General features: G+C 36.4%; 13 protein-coding genes and 4 pseudogenes across 17 annotated transcripts, besides 3 other annotated features; 11 read left to right on the plus strand and 6 right to left on the minus strand.

Annotated features, from left to right (window-relative positions):
• The first annotated feature begins 402 nt into the window (after positions 1–402).
• Positions 403–1845: a mobile genetic element.
• A 732-nt stretch (positions 1846–2577) lies between these two features.
• Positions 2578–15041: a mobile genetic element.
• TVAGG3_0398300 lies at positions 2693–3255 on the minus strand (annotated as a pseudogene). Its single transcript has one exon. A coding segment is annotated over exon 1 (563 nt).
• Positions 4216–4689, plus strand: TVAGG3_0398310 (protein of unknown function, DUF4106 family; the record flags this gene model as incomplete). Its single annotated transcript, XM_051232592.1, has 1 exon — positions 4216–4689. A coding segment is annotated over one exon (474 nt), but the record flags the coding sequence as incomplete, so codon positions are not given.
• TVAGG3_0398320 lies at positions 4699–7425 on the plus strand (annotated as a pseudogene). The gene has a single exon. A coding segment is annotated over exon 1 (2727 nt).
• On the plus strand, positions 10322–10791 carry TVAGG3_0398330 (uncharacterized protein; the record flags this gene model as incomplete). Its single annotated transcript, XM_051232593.1, has 1 exon — positions 10322–10791. A coding segment is annotated over one exon (470 nt), but the record flags the coding sequence as incomplete, so codon positions are not given.
• TVAGG3_0398340 lies at positions 10871–11492 on the plus strand (annotated as a pseudogene). The gene has a single exon. A coding segment is annotated over exon 1 (622 nt).
• On the plus strand, positions 11623–12053 carry TVAGG3_0398350 (annotated as a pseudogene). Its single transcript has one exon. A coding segment is annotated over exon 1 (431 nt).
• Positions 12118–12507, plus strand: TVAGG3_0398360 (protein of unknown function, DUF4108 family; the record flags this gene model as incomplete). Its single annotated transcript, XM_051232594.1, has 1 exon — positions 12118–12507. One exon carries the CDS (start codon positions 12118–12120, stop codon positions 12505–12507), a length of 390 nt encoding a protein of 129 aa, XP_051102324.1.
• Positions 13451–13897, plus strand: TVAGG3_0398370 (protein of unknown function, DUF4106 family; the record flags this gene model as incomplete). Its single annotated transcript, XM_051232595.1, has 1 exon — positions 13451–13897. The coding sequence occupies one exon, from the start codon at positions 13451–13453 to the stop codon at positions 13895–13897; it is 447 nt and encodes a 148-aa protein (XP_051102325.1).
• Positions 14124–14990, minus strand: TVAGG3_0398380 (organellar and viral DNA polymerase type B; the record flags this gene model as incomplete). The annotated part of the gene is made up of 1 exon (XM_051232596.1): positions 14124–14990. The coding sequence occupies one exon, from the start codon at positions 14988–14990 to the stop codon at positions 14124–14126; it is 867 nt and encodes a 288-aa protein (XP_051102326.1).
• Positions 15042–15585: 544 nt separating the features above from the next.
• TVAGG3_0398390 (uncharacterized protein) lies at positions 15586–15786 on the plus strand (the record flags this gene model as incomplete). The annotated part of the gene is made up of 1 exon (XM_051232597.1): positions 15586–15786. One exon carries the CDS (start codon positions 15586–15588, stop codon positions 15784–15786), a length of 201 nt encoding a protein of 66 aa, XP_051102327.1.
• Positions 15787–15814: 28 nt separating this feature from the next.
• On the minus strand, positions 15815–16423 carry TVAGG3_0398410 (uncharacterized protein; the record flags this gene model as incomplete). Its single annotated transcript, XM_051232598.1, has 1 exon — positions 15815–16423. The coding sequence occupies one exon, from the start codon at positions 16421–16423 to the stop codon at positions 15815–15817; it is 609 nt and encodes a 202-aa protein (XP_051102328.1).
• Positions 15815–16423: a mobile genetic element.
• Positions 16424–17194: 771 nt separating this feature from the next.
• On the plus strand, positions 17195–17491 carry TVAGG3_0398420 (uncharacterized protein; the record flags this gene model as incomplete). The annotated part of the gene is made up of 1 exon (XM_051232599.1): positions 17195–17491. The coding sequence occupies one exon, from the start codon at positions 17195–17197 to the stop codon at positions 17489–17491; it is 297 nt and encodes a 98-aa protein (XP_051102329.1).
• A 23-nt stretch (positions 17492–17514) lies between these two features.
• TVAGG3_0398430 (uncharacterized protein) lies at positions 17515–17704 on the plus strand (the record flags this gene model as incomplete). Its single annotated transcript, XM_051232600.1, has 1 exon — positions 17515–17704. A coding segment is annotated over one exon (190 nt), but the record flags the coding sequence as incomplete, so codon positions are not given.
• Positions 17705–18264: 560 nt separating this feature from the next.
• TVAGG3_0398440 (cytochrome B-C1 complex subunit 6, mitochondrial family) lies at positions 18265–18831 on the plus strand (the record flags this gene model as incomplete). The annotated part of the gene is made up of 1 exon (XM_051232601.1): positions 18265–18831. One exon carries the CDS (start codon positions 18265–18267, stop codon positions 18829–18831), a length of 567 nt encoding a protein of 188 aa, XP_051102331.1.
• A 49-nt stretch (positions 18832–18880) lies between these two features.
• On the minus strand, positions 18881–19144 carry TVAGG3_0398450 (uncharacterized protein; the record flags this gene model as incomplete). Its single annotated transcript, XM_051232602.1, has 1 exon — positions 18881–19144. One exon carries the CDS (start codon positions 19142–19144, stop codon positions 18881–18883), a length of 264 nt encoding a protein of 87 aa, XP_051102332.1.
• Positions 19145–19289: 145 nt separating this feature from the next.
• Positions 19290–19622, minus strand: TVAGG3_0398460 (DNA/RNA polymerases family; the record flags this gene model as incomplete). Its single annotated transcript, XM_051232603.1, has 1 exon — positions 19290–19622. A coding segment is annotated over one exon (333 nt), but the record flags the coding sequence as incomplete, so codon positions are not given.
• Positions 19623–19783: 161 nt separating this feature from the next.
• On the minus strand, positions 19784–20826 carry TVAGG3_0398470 (uncharacterized protein; the record flags this gene model as incomplete). Its single annotated transcript, XM_051232604.1, has 1 exon — positions 19784–20826. A coding segment is annotated over one exon (1043 nt), but the record flags the coding sequence as incomplete, so codon positions are not given.
• Positions 20827–20971: the final 145 nt, after the last annotated feature.

Consider the following 20971-nt stretch of genomic DNA (forward strand, 5'->3'; position numbering starts at 1 on the left):
AACACAACCGACAACTTCATTTTGCAAGCTCTAAATAAGAACACAACAAACTTTTCAAACTATTCTAAGATATCTGAGTCATTGAAAGAAGGAAACTTAAAACTGACATTAAACCCAATGACAGATGAAGTTTCTGTTTCAAGACAACAAGAACCATACTGTCTGTATAAATCCAACAAAAGGAACTTTAAACGAGAAGCCTATAAAAGAACTTCTTTTGAAAGCAGATGTTGACAACAAAGCTGACAAAGAGTATGTCATTGAAAAAGTTCAAGAAGAACATGACAGAGCAGATGCAACATATGCAACGAAAGAACATACTCATCCTGAACTAGCAGACAAAACATATGTTGACAATAAAATGTCAAGTGAAGTGACAAGAGCTGACAAAGAATATTCTAAAAGACTCATACACATACCATTGCAAATATTACAAACTTACAAGAAAACCTTAAACAGGAAAAAGTGACGTTGGACATACACATACCATTGCAAATATTACAAACTTACAAGAAACCTTAAACAGGAAAAGTGACGTTGGACATACACATACATCTTCTGAAATAACAGACTTAAACGTTAGCCTTGAAAAAGAAAGCAGATAAAACATATGTCAATGAAAATATACCAAAGTTTAGTTGGAACAAAAAAATTGAAACTATGGTTGGTGACTTTTCTGTCTATGAAGAAAACAAATATTTTAGATGGGAGTTTGTACAGTCCTTAGAAAATGGTACACGTATAAACTCATTCCGAAAAATAACAATGAAATGTATGTAAGCTATAAAAAGAGTGATGGTACACAAGTTAAAGTTCCATTAGACAACAACTGCTACTTAAACTTCTATGGAGACGAAACAAAAGAATTTAAGAGTTTATGAAATGACAGATATGACATTGCCTGACCAGCTCCAGCACCATACTATTATGACTATGGAGATGACGTTAGAACACCACATGTAGATGAACAAAAGCTAACATTATATTTAGATTTTTATAGATATAAAAGATATAATGCAATAGAAAAAACGAGAATAGTATACTATTATGAAGATGACAGAAATAAATATTATAGTCAAGACTTTACCTACCCTGAAAACATAAGATTATATTATAAAAAATATTCTGACACAAACCAGAAGAAACCTGAAATAGTTGCACTATATTTTAAGTTCAAAGAGACAATCCTATAATGTCTCATATGTTTGATTTAATGAACCCAGTAGGTTCTATTTATACATCTATGGAAGCAAGAGGTCCTCAAGTAATGTTTGGTGTTGGTGCATGGGAACAAATAGTCGAACAGGTTTTTGTATTGTGCAAACTCTTCAAAGGAAACAGGTGGAAGTAAAACGATTTCAGGTGAAAATTTACCTGCACACAGTCACTACATAGATTTAAGTACATCTCAAGCAGGTTGGCATAAAGCATAGATATTGGGATTGGTCAGGAAATGACAAAAGGTAAAGGATATGATGTTAAAGACGACGTTAAGTTTGCTATAAATTGTTACTGGAGTGACACTCAGGGAGAAGGAAACCATACACATTTCGTTTCAGGATATACGCAACAACGGGACAAAGTAAAGAATACATGCCACCTTACATGACAGTTTAACGCATGGTATAGAATTGCTTAGTCGTCATTTTCAACTTCTTTAGCATATTCGTCAGCAGTTGTCTTATATTTGTTAGGAACTGTCTTTGAAAGTATACCACCTTGAACTTTGACAAGTTTGAAACGAGGTCTGACAATAGTAGTTTTATCTTCTGCTTGCAGTGTGTACATTTTGCCATGTTTGCCTAAAACTTCATAATATTCTCTTGTATACTTTCTTCTATTTTTACGAACGAATGTGAGTACCTGTCGAGTTCCCATTGTTGTCATAGTCAATAGTATTTTCATATGGGTCGCGTTTAGGTATTTCTATTTTTACTTTGTCACCTTTCTGAAGTTTTGAAAGCCCGGCATTCTTTCTTGTTTGTCTCTTTTGACTAAACTATTAAATATATAGTCTTTCTCTAAGTCGGGGTTGTTTTTCATTTCTTCGGGGAGTGGTTTCCCAAACCTTTTTGTTTACGGCTATTGTAAATATTTAAAACTTGTCTCATCTTTGCCATGGAGAAATGTCTATACTTGTCGTCATATGACATTTCATTTACTTCACCACCTTGTGGTTGATTTAAGTCTCTTAAGATTTTTATACAACTGTCAATGACACCAAGAGCAGAATGGTTTTGGTCGACAATGAAATATTGGTTTACATTTTTTGAAACGCAGATAGTTTTTAAATATCGTCTGATTTGAAAGAACGTTCAACAGTCAGATGTCAGTTTTGTTGGATGGTATTTGTCAACGAATATTGTCAAAGCAGTTTTCACATCTAAAATATTTTTGGACTGTAATGGTATGGCTTCACAGTATCTTGTGTTTTGACCGACAAATATTAGCCAGTATGGAGGTCCATCTTCTCTATACTCGGAATGTTTTCCAAGATATCCATAAACCAAGCATTTGGTGTTGAACTAAAGATTTTTACCATGAGTGCTTTCTTTGTCGCTTTAGAAACATAGGGAAAAAAAAAAAAAAAAAAAAAAAAAAAAAAAAGGTAGTGGGGCTTCCAGGCACTTCGTGCCCTCTAGCCCCGAAGATGTTTAGTATAAAATGAGGTTTTTTATTCTGAAATGTTTGTTTAAAGTTTTTTACGGATGGAAATGAACTGGAATATCGTCTGAGTCTTCGCTTGTTTCCTCCTCTTCTTCTTCGTCGAATTGTCTTCATCTTCACAATAACCAGATAAGAAGATGGTTATTTTGGTTTTGTTCTGGTTTTTTGAGAAGCATTTTGGCTGTGCCAAGTAAAAACGAACTCAAGATTTTGATAGAATTGTCTGCTTGAGTGAGTGAAATTGCATACTGTAACTGGCATTGCAACTCGGTTTGCTTGAACAGATATTATTGAAACTTCTTCTCCATCTGGTATCCGTTCAGGAATATCTAAAGCGGCTGTTGTGATAATATGCATATTGTTTTCGTAATGCAATTTTGGATATATTTCGAATGGATGTGCAGCTACACCAGCTGGAGCAACAATGGAAAGATTCCAGGAGAAAGAACCGTGTTTGTTTTCATCTTCTTTCCAATTGTAAGTTAAAGGATAAGGGCGAAAGTCTTTGAGTGTTTCATATAGCTGTTCTCTTAAGTTTTGGTTCACAGCAAAGAATGAATTCGTCCAATTGCCTTGAAGAGATATCATAGTTGAAACATAAGGCAAATTCGACAAGAAAAAGTCAACCATTACTGTCGGGTTTTGAACTTTGTTTTCTAATGTTTCGACTGGTTTTATTATACTTTTGAAATATCTATCATAGTCATTGTTGTCTGTTAAGGACAAATTGTTTGGATAATCTGCAATGAGTCTTCTATATCTTGCTTCTGTTGTTGAGAATGAGAAGACACCTTCTGGTTCTGTAGGAGTGTAAGTTTTTAGTTGAACTTGAGCTTCAATTTGTGTCTGATTGGAGTCTGATTGGACTGAAACAACTTGAGCTTCTGTAGTTTGTTCGACTTCGGCAGTTTCTTTTGGTTGAATTTGAGCTTCAATTTGTGTCTGATTGGAGTCTGATTGGACTGAAACCTGTGTAACCTCTTTGGACATACTAGTAAAGTATGAAGATATAAGTGTTTGACCTTTAAAGAGCTTTTGTAAAGAATTGTCAGTCATGCTACTACTGTGGTCTTCCATTAGACAAAAATGAACTGTTTTTTCGGACTACTCATAGAAAAGTTTAAAATAAACCGTTTTCGTCAACGGTAACCCCCACTATTTTTTTATTTTATTTAATAGTTACCGTTGGAAAAACGGTTTATCTCAAATATTGAATGAACTATAAACGTTTTTTGTTTTCTATATATACTTTTTTGTCCAACGGTAAAACTTTTTACACAACGGTTTTTGAGAGTCGTCGCCGTTGACTTTTTTGTAGAGCACTCAAAATAGTACAGCTTTGTCTGGACAAGTAAGGGTCTATCGTCGCTACAGGAAAAGTTACGGGCGTTCCAAGGAAGTATACTTTGAGAAGCCTTTTCCCCTTATAGAATGAGATAGGACGGTTATTTTACAAAACTGACAACACTTTGACCGAGTAGTTTTTTGTGCTGAACAAAAAGTGTCATATAAACATCTGTCAAAAACCGCTTTTTAACTTCACTTAAAATGCCACGTAAGCTACGTAAGAATATACGTAAGAGGAAGGGAGCATTGAAACATCCAAAAGTAAAACTGACACCACAACAACAGTTGCAACAACAAATGCTGAATGACCCCACTATGTTGCAACAAATGTCAAGCAATCCTATGCTTTTAAACCGAGTTGTTGGTGCACAGAGTGGAGGTTTAAGAGCGGCACTTTTAGCGAAAATGGCAGGCTATGGTGGAGCTGCAGACGGAACAGCCTATAACCCTCAAAGTCAAATGAATTTGAGTTCACTCAAAAATCAAATAACAGATGTCAAAAAGTCAAACATAGACATACAGAAGCAAATAAGTGAAAACGAAAAGAAACTAGAATATGACAGACACACAAAGAAACTCAATGAGTTAAACGTAGAGAAAAAGAAGAAAGAAGAACAACTGAAAGAACTAAGTACAGAGGAATATGCGAAAAAAGTGTCAGAAAAAGCAGCAGAAGTAGCAAAAATGGAACAAGATGTCATAAATTTGAAAAACCATACTACTCAATATAAAATACTGAAAGATGAAGAGATAAAACAAAAAGCCCTGAAGACATATATGGATAGCGATGAGTATAAAAAAGAAGTTGAAGCAAATGTAAAGGCAGAAAAACTTTTACAGTTGCAAAACCAAACCGTACAGTATGAAAACTTAGCACAAGAAAGTAAAAATAACGACGCGGCTATGCAAAAGGCAATGAAAAGCGCAGAATATATAAAAGCTAACAATGACTGGTTAGATGCCCAAGCCAACGCTAAAGCAGCCCAACTCATAGGGTCAATAAGGACAAAAATACAAGCAGATGAAGATAGTTCAAATGAAGCTTTAACAAATGCTGACTTTAAGAACGCTTTCGAAGCTCTTCATAGTAAGGTGAAACAAGTGAACGACTTCTCATCTGGAAAGAAACTGAAGTCTGAAGGTTTCGACAAAGAGTTAAAAGAAGTAGCACAAAATATGACGAAAATAACAGATGCAGCAACGAGACAGGCAGTTCAAAGTGCCTATGACGCCGTTAGAGCAACTGTTGTGAAAAGTCAAGAAAAAGAGTTACAACAGACCAAAACAGACCTAGTAAATGCTTTCTTAAAAACGAAAAGTCAGGTAGGACATTACGCTGCAGATGGAACATATGTGCCAGCTGGTGGAACTTATATACCACCAAACCCTCCAAGAGAAGCACACCTGCACCAGGACTACCTAGAACATTTACATCGTCACATGGACACAGACACAGGCATGCACAACAACCAGCACAACAACACCTCCACAACCAGCACAACAACCAACACACACAACCAGCACAGCAACCAACAGTTCAAAACCCTGCACAACAACAACCACAAACAGAGCAAGGACATAAAAGAAGTAGAGAACAAGGAAACCAAGAATTCTTAAAAATGCTTAAAGAAGAGTGTGGTTTCCCAGATACTGTTGACTTTAGTGACAGATATAAAGAAGCTATTAGAAAGTTTCAAGGATGGAAATACTGACCCGAACCTATTTAGCTTTATGGCTCAGCACCAAAACGGATATAATCTCAAACCTGGAAAATACAAGCTCGCTAAGGGATATGATTTAATAGCATATCATCCAAATGACATGGATGAATTTACTCCGAGATATTTGATGTCAGAGCTAAATGACAATTCAACTTTCGTCATGAAACGCGTAAAAAATAGAGACGGAACGGAAAAACAAAAGCAAAAGCTTATGAATGCGGATGACGTAGATAGGGAAATTGTTGAAAACGGTCTCGGAATATATGAAATGCCAGCAGATGAGGTACAAGAAACTCCACAGGAAGAAGTTCAGATACAACCAGACATGGAAGAAATAGTTCAGCAACAACAGCTAGAAGAGCCTGAAGGAAACGAACAAGTCCTTCCTTTGGAAACTAACTTCACAGAACTAGATGAAGATTTGGAACAGCCGAAAAATCTTGACCCTCAACAAGAGTATGCGGAGAATATGGAATCTTTCCAAGAGTCAAAAAAAAATTCAGCTGACATAGTAGAAGAATATCGAAAAATGTTTGCCGACATACAAAAGACTCCAACACCAGATGAAAATATCCAGCATAGAATGGAAGAACTGAAAAAAAATGTACACAAATACAACAACCCTTTTTACTTACGAGCATTTAACGTTCAATCTTCGGATGAACTCGGTGAAGATAAAAGGTTAAATTTCAAGAAAACATATAGAAATGAAACATTGTTTAAAGTTCATTCAGAACCTAACCAAGATGGAAACAAACCTACTTTTGTTTCTGCAGACGATGGAACTACAATGAGATGGGGTCATAAAGCTAACCCGGATAGGTGGTTCATAAACTTACAACCTCAATTCCAAGAAGTTGTAGACGCAATGGAAGTCAATGGTGAACCAGATATAGCTGGTATTTTAAGCGCGGCTTTAATGCCATTGAAAGATATGAAACATGCAGATATTTTGGACCAGTATGAAATGAACATGGCTGATGGAAATATAACACCTGACGTTCTAGAACATTTATCTCAAAGAACTACACAGAACCATAGAGATGGTATATTTGGTGAAGAGTTTAGAAAGAAAGTTAGGGAGGGAGAAGGAAGAGAACCTATTGTACATGACCTTGCAAACGAAAGTTTACAAAATGTCATAAAAACTTACTTTGCAGACAATGAACCGAGAAGGGATGAATATTTAAGAAAACTCAAATGGACAGTACCAAATGAAATGTTAGTATTGAAAAACATGTTCCTTGACAAAATAAAACCAACTACAGAAATAAACGACGCAAGACTGAAAGATTGGGTAGAAGCTTTCCCATTCACAAAAGATATAGTTGGTAACATGGAAAGAAAACCAGAATGGCTACAAAAACATATATTTGGAAACGAGCATATTCCATATGGACAGGCACTGTTTGAAGAGCTTGAACCGGAAACTCAGGAAAGAGTCATGCAAACAATACGCGAAGACTCAAAATACAAACTATGACAAAATCTTTCTAGGATATAGGTTACCTGAGATGGGCGACCAGAGCCCAAAGGCAAAAAGGACATGGGAAATTTGCAACATACTAGATGAACATAATGCAAAGATGCAACAACTTCAAGCAGAGGGCAATGAAGGAAAAAGAAGAGTTAAAAACTCAGTCAGGAAGAAAGTAAAGCTTGGTCCAGTGGGTTCTATTATGACATATAAATCCAACTATTCTATATTTTTACTCATATGAAATGTACGCCGCTCAGAATATAACGCCAACAGTTTTGGATGCTATGAATGGAAATGTTTCCGAATGGTATAACGAATGCGACAATGCCATTAGAAGGTCAGAAATAGTTCCTGGAACTTACGAATATACAACTGCTGTTTCTTATGGAAACGTAGGTGAGTTTGGAGAAGGTTCTTCAACAACAGTAGATATTGCTTGCGACAGGTTTCATATTATTTCTATTGACAACTCATTCTTATACGTGGAACAAGACATTGAAATAAAACCTTCTGCCAAGTTGTCTGACAAGAAAGGTTGCAATGGAATTTTCTATGTCGGATACCAATATGCTCCAGAAGTTTTCATGGGATATAAGATATATTCTAACTCTGACTTAGTTCAAACAGTAACATGGGCAAACTATGAATGGTTCGCTTTGAGAAACTCAGTACAACCACAAGCTAGAGAACAAACAGACCAGTATGCAACTATTGAGAAAAATAAGAAGACTTGACCCTAACGTTCCAGGAGTTTATGTTGACCTTTCTGGACAAACTGCAGCAGCAGTAACCAAAGTAAAATTGAAACTTAGAGTTCCTTTGTCATCTTTCCTCATCTTCAGGTTTTTAAGATACTTGCCAAACTGGGCAGGAAAAATTTCTATCGAACTTACTCCAAGCAAAAATAACTTAGTCATTGCACCAACACAAGACCCATTCACTCTTACAGAAGTAGTGGAACAAATAAAATGTCATTCGCCGACTTTTGCAAAAACAAAGTTGACTTAGACTTTGGTTTCTCAAACCTCAACACTGAAGTAAACTATTATTTCAATGCTGCTGGAGATGCTTGGGACCCAGTTAAGTTCACATGCGAAAAATTTGAATGCAAGAGAATAGAAAGCAGACTTGCAGTCTATATGTTAGGACCCAGATATTTCAAATGCTTTAGCTGCCAAATATATTGCAGTTCCACTTATGTTCCCTATACACCAAATATCTGTCAAAGACTTTGCAGGTGAAGTTGGAAACCAAAGTGCTGACCCAGGTGCAAGAACAGATATTGCCTTAACAACTGCAATGAAACATGCAGATACTATGTTTGTACTGTTCAGACGAACTATAATGACTATTCTTGTCTTCTACAACCCTGGTATTAAATACCATATAAACATAGATGGCAAATATTATCCAAGAGAAGAATATTCTACAGTTGAGGATATGAGGTCATACAACTTGACATTAGATGCTATGAACTTTAACAACAACTTCACAACAACCATTAACCCTGAATGCAAATGCAAAGTTCTATTATGCCATATGTGAAAGTATGGACTCCATACAGGAGCTCAAAAAACTCAATATACAAATGGAGACCGTTCAAACTTTTGGCTTGGCATTCCATTTGCTGACTCAGAAGACTTTATGGGTGGTATTTCAACTGTTGGTACAGTTCAAATACAATATACTGGTGACAGAGACGGTCCAAATGAATTGAAAGCAAAGAAGTTTACAAAACCAATAGCACTTTTCACGGAAGATGCTCTTTTTGAAGATTCGTTCGATGAAACCTGCTGGGGCTCCTCAGATTGGCATAACGACAGCTTCCATCGAGCAGATTTTGGCAGCAGGTCAGTAAGTTGTTCTTGAACTGACTTCTCTCCGTCAAAATATTGACAGTACGCCAGTTTTGATATAAATATTGTATTAAAAACTTTCCATTTAGAAATATCGGTCAGTTTTTGTTGTTATATTTTTGTCTGCTTCAAGAAACTTTCACCATTTCAGTTATACCAACTTTCTTTGCTTTATGAAAATATTTTGGTTCAGCAAAGACTGCTATTCTATAACATTTTCCATTGTTTGTATAAAGAACTATTCTGTCAATGTATTTGTATTGTTTGTGTGTGTAAACTTTGTTTTGCTTCAATTCGAAGAGATACTCAAATACGTCCATCTTTTTATTCTAAGTAAAATGTCATTTCCGAAAAATAGAAGCGTAAGTGTTTCAAAAGGTTTAATGGCGGTGGCAGATGTGAAGTTAAATTCACCAACTCAAACAAACAGTCAAAGTGTTGTTGTCAATGTCAAAGAAAGAGATGTTGAAGTGGGGAAACCATACGAAGACGAAGATGGTATAACAATAGTTCCTGTAAAAGAACAACCAACATATCCTGAAGTTAGCAGAGACTTAAGTTCTGTTGCAGATATTCGAAACGACTACCAACAACTTAAAGACAAACTTAAAACTCAGGAGAAGATTTGTCAGCTTTGGGTATAATGTTAAACTTGGTCGAACACAACCCTGTAAAAGTGAACTCATATGTCATTGCACCTCATGAAGTTTTGAAAGAACTATTGAAACTTTTGACAGAGGCAGACGATATAAACATCAAAGAAATAGAACCCGACATTAGTTGCTGTGGTGTTTCATATAATGTCATTGACAAGATATACGTTATGAAAGGAGGTGAAACGTTGAACTTAAAATATAGTTTCCCAGACGTCATAAAAATATTTGACGACCACAACATTTCATTAAAATTTACTTGCTAAGTAAATGGCAGAAGACATAGTGGTTTATACTATTACGACTAAAAACCCTGAGTCATATAATTCTATAACAACAAACTTACAAAGTCCTCAAGGACGATATTGTAAACTAACCTTAAACACAATGACGACTAAAGCCTGTTTTGCTCTTTTGACACCAGAAGACTTTGTTGTTGTGAATGGTAAAAAATACTTCTTTGAAGATACTTACTCAGATATACCACCAACAGGTTTTGTTGACTTATTTAATACTTTAAGGACGGATGTAACATGTGCTGCAACTAGAGCAGGTTTCATTATGTTTGGATGTCCGACTGAGTTTACTATAAACGATATGAGCTATAATACAAAACTTATATCTGGTTTTTACTACCAACAGTTTCCTATAACAGGAAAAGGTGTCATACAAGGTCTGTCTGTTCCATTGACTTTAAGTACACCTATTTTATATATTGTTTCAAACTTAGGTTCAAAGTGCTATTCGAATGTCGACAGAAACTACTATGACCAAAAGATACTCATGCGTATAAACAACACTTTCTCTGCTGGTTTGCCTATTGTTCATTCGAATGCAGAGTTTTCAGCTTTAGTAAACTCAAACACTTTAGCAAACATAAACTTAACCTTAGTTGACGCAAACTTTGTTCCTGTAAAACTTTTATGTCCTATGTATTTGTCAATGACGGCAGAAAGTTTCGAATTGGAAGATGCAACTGGTGAAAGTATTGTACTACAAGAACAACTTCAACAACAAATAGCTCAAGAACAACAAATGAACAAATGCAACAACAAAGTCAAGAATAAAAAAAATATTTTTTTTATTTTTATAAAAATGTACAGAATAGACGTTTCAGATTTTTATGACTTCCAAGCGTTCAGAAATATGTGTCCATTTCGAGACTATAACAAAGCAGTCGAGAATTTGAAACGTTTAGTCATTTATGTCGACTCTGCCCCAGAATGTTATGTCATGAAAGAATGGGATGTTGTCTTTAACAAACCAAGAGCAACATAGTTTCAGAACAAGAATGTAGACAGAAACTTAAGAAAATAAAAGTCGTACAAGTTGGTATGAAGATGTTAGATGCTTGGGATATCTTATTGTCAAAGTTAGAAGATTTTTCAGTTCGTGGTATAAAGTTCTATACACCTTCTCCAAACTTCTATTCTATCTTCACTGGATATAAATACGAACAAGTAGAATGGAAAGAAAATATTATAGAAGCTTGGTTAGACCATGTCAAAGAAATTATATGCAATGGAAACGAAAGAGTCTATGAGTATATCTTATGTTGGTTTGCAAACATCTTACAACATCCAAGTGCTAAAAATGAAACTGCTCTCATTATAATTGGAAAACAAGGAACTGGTAAGAACACTTTCTTTACAGATATCTTATGCAAACTGTTAGAGGGCTATTCGAACCCGAATATGACAAACTTAGAAAACATCTGCGGTAAATTTAACTCTTCAATAGAGAATATGAAACTTATAGTATGTAACGAACTTCAAAGTATAGATACAACAAAAGTTTTGAACTCAGATGCTTTGAAGAGTCTTATAACAGACAAAGTTGGAGTTGTTGAAAGAAAATATAAAGACCAAAGAGTTTGTGAAAATGTTGCAAACTTCATTATGGTTTCAAACAATCTGTTCCGATGAAGTTAGAAAGTTCTGACAGAAGATATGTAGTTGTCAGAACGTCAGATTCTCATATGCAAGATACAGAATATTTTGACGACTTAGCAGAAACTTTGACACCTAACTTTTACAACCACTTGTTCTCATATTTCATGACATTAGATATTTCTAAGTTCAATCCAAGACAAATTCCACATACCGAAGAAAGACAAACATTGTTAGAAGCAAACAAGAGTGTATATGAACTGTTTATAGATGAGACTAACTTTGAGTGTTTAGATGAAAGGTCATTGTACGATGAATATAAACAATATTGTCAAGAGTATGGTTATATGGCAGCTTCTAAACGAACATTCTTGGCAAATGTCAAAAATCTTTTAGATGTTCAGAACGGCGTATATACAAAGAAAAATTTTTCTGAGTAAATTTTAAAAAAAATATTTTTTTATCCGATAGAAAAGATGACGAAATATATTTCAGTAAAAGTACATGACAGAAGTCAAAGAAGAACTAGACCCATTCGCTTATTTGAATGTTTACTTCTACCATTTTGAAAAGTCTACATTTGACAAAGTTTGGAACATCGAACCAGTTAAGTTTGCTATTGTGACTAAAAATGGTGCGAAATTTGAAGACTTAGACATAGAAGGTTTGTTAGCAGTCAAAGAAAATTTTGACAGAAGGTTCTCAAACCTTAAAGAAGGCAAAGCATACAAACTTGTTATACCTTATGAACCAAAGAAAGCAGACGACTATGAATATTATGAGTCTAAGATAGTTGAAGTTCAAGGTAAATTGGGTAAAAAGATTTTAGAGTCTAAGCCAGTGTTTGCTCCTAAAGAGGAAGAGAACATTGACATTGACCCAGAAATGTTCTAAAAATAAAATTTTATTTTTACATGTCAAATTTCTTTTTCTCTGGAACTGGCTCTGGTTCTTTCTTCTCTTCTTCTACTTTCTTTCTTCTCTTTCTTTTCTTTCTTTTCTCTCTTCTTCTTCTTCTCTGGTGGAGTTATGTCAAATTTCGAACCATATTTATGTAAAAGTTCTTTGTCCTTTAATAGCTCTTCTATTCTGTTTTCTATTTCATCTTCAAGAACAGCGCATGTGTCTTCTTTGCATTCTAAGAACTTTTGTTGGACTTCATCTTTCCAATCGGCGTCATCTCTGTCAACAAGTCTGTCATTGACAAATTTTAAGACTGCTCTTTGTAATGTTTTATGGTTCTTGTCATATTCCCAGAAACAGAACTTTAGAACAAATTCACCTTTCTTGTTTACACTATGTAAGATTTTATGGTCGACAGAAGTTTTGAGTCGAAAAGCTTGTCTCGAATATAGATAGCGAAATCGCTAGACATTTTCTAAAAGATAAAAATTTTAATTTTTCTAAAAATATGTTAGAAAAAAAGTTTGCTGACATTGACAAGAAATTTGAGAATGTTTTAAACAAGAACAAGAGGAAGTTAGAAAATGCTCAGATAAAACCCATACATGACAAGTTCTTATTTGCTCAGAATGGTATAACAGGTCTAATTGCACCACCTGGGTCGGGTAAGACTTTCACTTATCTTAAAATGGCTGCACAACAACAAGAACTAGATGAGAAGAACCCATTCTATGAGTTAGTAGTCATTTGTAGTACTTCTGGTCAATTTGACCAAACCGTCAATTCGTTCAAAGATATTATAAAGAAGTCTAAGTTAGTATGTATAAAAGACTCTGAGTTGTTAGATTGGATAAAGAAGTACCAAAGAAGAGTTTTGAAGTACAATGCTATAAATGAGTATATAAATTCTAAGTTCAAAGACCCAAATGAGGAAATGCAGAGAATATTAGAGAAGAAACACTTCAGAAACAAACAGAAAGAGATAGAATACATTTCGAAGAAATTGCAATCTTACGATTGGAAGACTTACCCTCATAGATGTCTTCTTATCTTAGATGACTTTGCTTCTCATCCTTTGTTAAAGAATAGAGAACAAGACATGTGTCGAATTCTTAAGAAGCTCAGACACTTTAACATTTCAGTTGTCATTTGTGTACAGACAGCCAAGAGTTTAAGTAAGGATGTTAAAAGAATACTTACTGATATCATACTTTTCCCTGGATTGTCCGAAGACGATTTCATGGAACTTATGAAAGAGTCCATGGCAGGTAAGTTTGACAGACATGAACTATGGGAGAAGTACAAAGTCATACAAGACCCTCATACTTCTTTCAGAATTCACATCTACGCGAACAAAGTTCAAATTGTAAAAAGTCAATAAAAATAAAGAGTTTTGTGCTGAATTCAATAAAAATATATTTTTAGGGTAGATGGGTATATCTAACCCGATTTCTAACCTCATTTCTACCCCATATGTCCTTACTGAAAAAGTACGTGTTCCATATGTCATTTTACTCAGAATTTTACTCAGAATTCAATAAAAATATATTTTAGGGTAGAAGGGTATATCTACCCCGTTTTCTACCCTCATTTCTACCCCAGTTATTTTATAAACGTTTCACATGGTAAACATTGTGAATTCGTGAAATTCTAAACAATTTCGTAGCTTCTATTTCTTCTGTCAGTACATCGAATGTTTTAACGATACCGAAAGTCTCTTTATATTTCTTCTTGACGTCAGATAGAAGGAAATCGTCAGCTGTTGGATAGTTTTTGTTCAGAAATTCTAACATGTCCATTTTATTTTCTGCTGGTTTCTCTGCCTCCCTCTTTAAGTCAGCATAGTCGTTTCTCATACGTTCTATCTCTTTGACGGAGTAGTTATATTTCCTAATTGCTGCTTTACATTTTGAACATTGCGGGTTCATTTTAGCATTGTACATTGAAATCTTACCTGCTAGTATGACTAAGGCGTCAATGGTTTTCTTTAACTCAAAAGTTGCTGGTTTTATCTGTTCGTTCCATACTTTACCTCTTTTATCTTTATCTCTTATCTGCCATACACATTTTGCAACTAACGAAACAAAGTTGTCGTAGGTCTTAAACTCTTCAGATTTATATATGTCAGAGATGTTCTTATATACCATGTCGCAATCTTTGTCCATGACTTTGTGGTTGCAATGAAATCCAAGAAACTCATAGTTAACCTTACGTATGAACTTCTTTATTTCTACTGAGTCAGTTGCTTTGACTTCTATTTCATCGAATTCTGGAATAGTAAGCTTTTGTTGTTGGATTTCAGGCAATTTGGGTAAATGGTCAATAATATCCTGCATTTCATAAAGATACTGTTCATTTGTTTCATCTTTCGCACTACAGTCTAAATTACTTGTTAAAAGTTCTTGCTTTATCTTCTGGATTTCTGTCTCAAAAGTATATGAAGAAGGAATGAAGCTTTTCATCTCTACTAACATTGAAGTTGGGTTCATGACTAACGAGTTTGGTGCTGTTGTTGCTAACATGTTCTTACAATAAAAATAAAAAATATTTTTTTAAAAAAACCAACTTTATTTTTTATTTCGGGAAAACTCATGACAAATTCAAGAGGGTAGAAAAGAGGTTAGAAAAGAGGTTATATCTAACCTTCTACCCTAAAATATATTTTTGCCGAATTCTGTATAAAACTCATGACAAATTCATGAGGGTAGAAAACGGGGTAGAAAAGAGGTTAGATATACCCATCTACCCTAAATTATATTTTTGCCGAATTCAGCAACAAAATTCAAATTGTAAACGGTTTAATAGAAAAAGTGTTATTTTTTCATGTCCGAAGACTCGAAGGTGCAACACTTCCAAAATACCGACGAACTCAGAAGAGCAGCATGGCAGTATGTTCTTGACAACTTCTTTGAGTTCTCCAGGAACACCTTGGAAAATGCTGAAGAACTCCGACACAGAGAATTTGGAGAAATTGCACTCCAATACTACCTTGACAAACAAAGGGTAAACAAAGGGTAAACAAAGGGTAAAATAAGACTAAAAACTTAACGTTTAAAAAGTGACATTTTTATGAGCTCCGAGTCACCGAGAAAACTTGGTCAGATGTTAGCAGCTTACTTCCCTGAGGAGGATGGAAGCGTTACATACGTAAGGTTCAAAAACAACGAACCTGGAATTGCGTACCAAATTCGCAATTACATGACCATGGAAGAGTACGAAAGGTTTCTACAAGAGAAACCAGCTCTAAACAACTCAGAAAAGAAAGAATAAAAAGTTTAACTCGTAATTGTTTATTTTTTTACTTGTATGGGCAAGCTGCAAGAATGAAGTCGACTATCTCAGTCTTTGTCTTGACCAGTTGGACTGCTCTTGCGAGTACGTCTGTTTTGCGGTCTCCAGCTGGTGTCTGACCTTCGTAATTGCGCATGTTCTTGAGAGCTCCAACTGTAAATGGCTGTAAGATGAAGAGTCTCTCAGACTGCTTGAGGTAGTCTTCACGGTCACGAACCGAATCTGTGGTACGAGTCGAATTGGTCGACCTTAGGGAAGAGACTGAAAGCCTGTCATCTTCCATAGGGGCTGTGGCATACTCTTTGCGTAAACGGTTCAGACCTTCTTCGAACTCTTGGTCTCTCTTCGATTGGGATTGAGATTGGAATTGGGGTGGAGGGTTTGACATGAACATCCAAGGGTTAGGGAAGTAAGGCATGGGTTGAGGAGGGTAGTTTGGAAAGCCTTGTGGTGGGTAGTTTGGAAAGCCTTGTGGTGGGTAGTAACCTTGAGGTGGAAATTGGTAGTAATTCGGAGGTCCTTGTTGGAACTGAGGTTGCTGAGGAGACTGTTGTGGTGCTGGAGCATGCTGTTCCTCTGGCTGTGGAACGGGTTCAGTAGGTGGGACGTCGGACATTCGTTTGTGTCTTAACCGTCTTTGTTCTGAAACAATATAATATTGTCTTGAAAAAGTACAACATTGTCTTGAAAAAGTACAACATTGTCTTGAAAAAGTACAACATTGTCTTGAAAAAGTACAACATTGTCTTGAAAAAGTACAACATTGTCTTGAAAAAGTACAACATTGTTCTGAAAAAGTTCAAGACTTGTTCTGAAAAAGTACAGCTGTACTCAAATTTGAGAGACATTGTACTGAAATACAACATTGTTCTGAAAAAGTACAACATTTTCTGAAAAAGTACAATATTGTCTTGAAAAAGTACAACATTGTCTTGAAAAAGTACAACATTGTCTTGAAAAAGTACAATATTGTACTGACTCAGTATGGAGCTTGACCCCTTAGACGAAGCAATTTATCTAATTGAGGTAAATGAAACCGTGAAGGAATATCTCAGCAAGTGCAAACCAAGCAAGTCCATTGGCTTCTGGTTGTCCAAGAATAGTGTCTTAAAGTTGGAAATTGAAACAGGTGTTGCAATTCAAGTTCCAGAAGGCACTGCATTCGATGATATTAAGGATGTGAAGAAAGAAGCCCTCTTGAAGTTCTTCATGAAACGTCCTTGGATACTACTTCCATATCGTGAGAGCCCAATTCCACGAATTACACAAATTCTCAGAGCACTACTTCACTACTCTGGACAGCCGTTCTTCATAACCTCAGAAGGCGACATCCAACCAATTCTTCAGCCAGTTCAGTAAACATCTCATTTTAACTTCACTTTTTTTTATGTTTTTACTCACACTCGTACTCAACAGGTTTGTGTACAACTATTTCAACTGTGAACCTTGTATTGACCGGTCTTCCTGCAAATGCAAGTTCGGTCAATACACAATTTATGGTGGCAAGAAAGACAGTGGGGAATGTTATTCTGACATCTGTTGTTGCGCTCGAGAGAGAATTGAAATTCCAGACCCACCTCCCCCAAGAACTCCAACACCAACACTCAAGTTGCCGAAGACTCATGTGAAGAAGAAGCCTTCTGGTAAGTTTCTTATAGCCATCTATATGGCACGCTTTGAGTAAAAACATTTTTTTTTCTTTTTTGAATGAAGCAAGTTAAATTCGTCCCACACCAATCTCAATGGACCGATGAAGAGTTTCAAGCTATGGTTGAAGGTGTTGAGAACGACATAGACGGCGAACTTGAAGGAGCTCAAACCACAATTGCAACCAAAATTGCACAAGTCAAGGAACAGATAGCTCCACTTAAAGCTACCAAAGCTACTCTTGACCTCATGGATAGTTACCGTTTAGAAGTAAAGAGTGGAATAAGACAATTAAAATTAAAACTTCTAAACTACGAAGCTATACTCCAAAAGTTAGCAGAAATGAGAAGACTTTACCAGAGCTACTTACATGTAAGGGACTTACCTTCAAGCAGTCCGACCAAAGATGAATTTTCTGACATTGTCCCAATTTTGTCCGAAAGTCAGCTCAGATGTTTGAACTGCTCCCAACATATCCAGAATATGAACGTTTGCCTGAACTCTTCCGCAATCTCAAAAAACGTTTTTTGGTTCTCATGTTCGAAACTTTTATCGGAAGAGACAACAAACGTTCAGAAGAAGAACAAGATATTATTTTAAACTTGTTGTATGACATAACGTCATAACAAGCTTTTTGAAGTAAAACCGCCATTCTCAAACCACTTCATTTTTTCGATGTCCGAACAAGCACCGAAGCCAAACTCAATGGCAGATGTCCTTTCAATGTTGCCAGAAAGCGCCCAGTTCAAATTCAAATTGAATTTGAAAGCTCATCTGACAAACACCGTGAAGACTCTCCAAAGTAGTCTTATGGAAGAGATGACCAAGCTCAAAGCCGATGTCCTCATGAACCAAGCTTCCAATGAGAAATGCCTGAATGATTTGACGGAAACCTTGCGCATTTACGAGAGAGAGAACCGAGACCTTGCCAGACTCATCTACCGTTTCTTCGAAGAGATAGACGCCATCTGGAAGGTACTCGGAAAGGACAGAACATGCAACACCGTACTTCGTGAACACAGAATTGAAGAAGGAATTGTCGAGGAAGAAGAGAAACACGAAGAAGAGGAAGAGGAAGAAGAGGAAGAAGAGAAACACGAAGAAGAGGAAGTTTGGGCAACCCTTGTTGCCGATGACACTTACGAAATTTCCCAACCCTACCCATACCAAATCCGCAACAAGGAGACAGGCAAGGTTCTTACCCCAGTCCTCAACAACTTGGGACACTTGAACCTTACCCTTCGGAATCTCGGTTCAATTTCCATGGGCAAGCTTGTCGCAATTCAATGGGTTCCAAATCCAAACAAGAAGACGAAGGTCAGACACATTGACGGTGACAAGCTCAACAACCGTAAGGAGAACCTCGAGTGGTTCTAAGAGTAAAAAAATTTTATTTTAGGGGGAAACCCCGAGTAAATTTAGGTGTTTATTTAGTTAAGTAGCTTAAATTAAGGGTAATTTGGACAATTAGCTCCCGACCTCTGAATTGGACTCTTTCGTCATCCCAGTTGCGTAGGAGGTCGTCCCAGAGGAGTTGGTAGAATTGCCAATCCAAGGACGATTTGTCCTCCCAGGCATTGAGGATGTACTGCTCGTAGAGTTTCATGACCTCTGCCTTGCACCAGACACCCTCTCCCTTGGAACGTAAGGCTTCTTCGAAGTGCTCGAATGCGATTGGCTGCGGGACCATCTGAAATGACACTTTTTGTCCGTTTGGTCAATGTTCGTGTCTCGTGTCATAGTCGACGAAAATACAAACAAACAGGTTATATATGAGTTTGAGACCAAGAATGGTGTAACTCGACCTGTCCGATTCAAATTCGAATAAAAATTTTTTATTTCATGCAATGTTTTATTTCTGTGCCGTCTTCAAGTATGCCCCAGTACTTACGCTTGGAGAGGACATGAACTTCGGTGAAAATTTTGTCCAATTTGAATTGACCCATCTTTTCACCGACCATTCCCATTTCAATGAGTTTGTTATAGCCTTCTTCGTTCGTCATGAGTGCGTCGATGTTCTCATAGTAAACCTTGACTTTGGATTTGACTTCGGAGAAGAATTTGTTGTAGTTGTCAAGGACTGCCTTTGCGAACTGAGGGTAAGACCAATGTTCGACAATAGGTTTTAATGTGGTTACTAAGCCACTTTGACCTTGAGTGAATTCGTACTTCAAAACAAAAGGAGAACCTTTCAACAAAGTTGTCGACCTTCTCATAGTGTTTACTCTTCATCTCTTGAGGTTTCTTAATGGAATATCCCCATGTCGAATTCATAAGCAATTTGAGTGTCATTGCAAGTTTGGGGTTTGAAGCTTTCCTAATATCATACAGTTGTTGTATGACTTTTCCAACTGTATAGTTCCTTCCTGGGAACTCACCATCTTCGTTTGGAATTCCAGTCGGGATATATTGGACGAACCTCATGTACGCAGCGTTAAGGTCGACATAGTATATCTTTTCATCTGAGTCGAACTTGTCGCAACCAATGGGTCCAGTTCGTGGAAATTCAAGTGAGTCTCTTATCTTCTGAGAAACTTCTCCTGTTATCTCATAAACATCGTCGAAGCAACCTGTTTCATATAAAACCTTCTGACCTAACTCAGATGCTCTCCAATACAATTTGACGTCAATTGGATGTCTCAATGGAAGTTTGTTTATAGCATCTTGAAGTTCTTGCAACCTCATTGGAAGTTCTTCTGGTTCAGGTTGGTATCCGAACAATCCAACTCCTTTTGGAACTGTGTACTTCTTTTGTGCTAGAACTTTGTCTGGAACAACTTTTGGTCTTGCTAACAATGAAAAGTTTGTTTCGTCTTTTGGTACAAAAGTTTCTGTCAGCTTGTCATCTGGAATTGGTTCCAACAAACCTTTCTCGAAAAGAATGTTTACAGCTCTGACAATGTTGCACTTGCCTTTTCCGAACAATGGGTTTGTAAGACTTTCGTTCAACATGAAGTGGTTGTGGACAATTACAATCTTCAACCATGGTAAGTCTTTGTCAACAACATAGTCGTCATGTGAAGAACCTTTCTGTCGGTATGTTGACTCGGATATTGACATTTGCCAACGGTGCAATTTTGCCAATTGACCTCTGAGAATGTACCTTGTCTTCACACATGACTCAAGATACTTCATCTTCTCATCTGTAACAAGACCAGAGTTCCTGAGACATGTAAGAATACAAGGTTCATTGACAATTGTTTCAATTGAATTGTAAATTCCATACCTTGTCAAGTCAATGTCAGACTTATTTATGAACGGGAAGTATCCAGCATGTTGTCTGACTGCTTGAGGGTTAGGTTGGTACCATTCAAATTTTACACTTGCAATTCCTTCAATTGCATTCAAAATGTCTGAGTCGGAGTCAACCATTTGTTCTCTCTTTGTAGTCTTGAAAGCGTCAAGAAGTTGTGCGGCTGTTGTGACATTGCCATGTGCATAGTAAATGTGACCGTCCAAATCTGTTACGGTTAGTCTGAGATTGTATCCTTTCTTATTTCCGTCTTGTATGGCAGCA

This window comes from Trichomonas vaginalis, chromosome V (genome assembly GCF_026262505.1).
Source record: "Trichomonas vaginalis G3 chromosome V, whole genome shotgun sequence".
Lineage (NCBI taxonomy): Eukaryota > Parabasalia > Trichomonadida > Trichomonadidae > Trichomonas > Trichomonas vaginalis.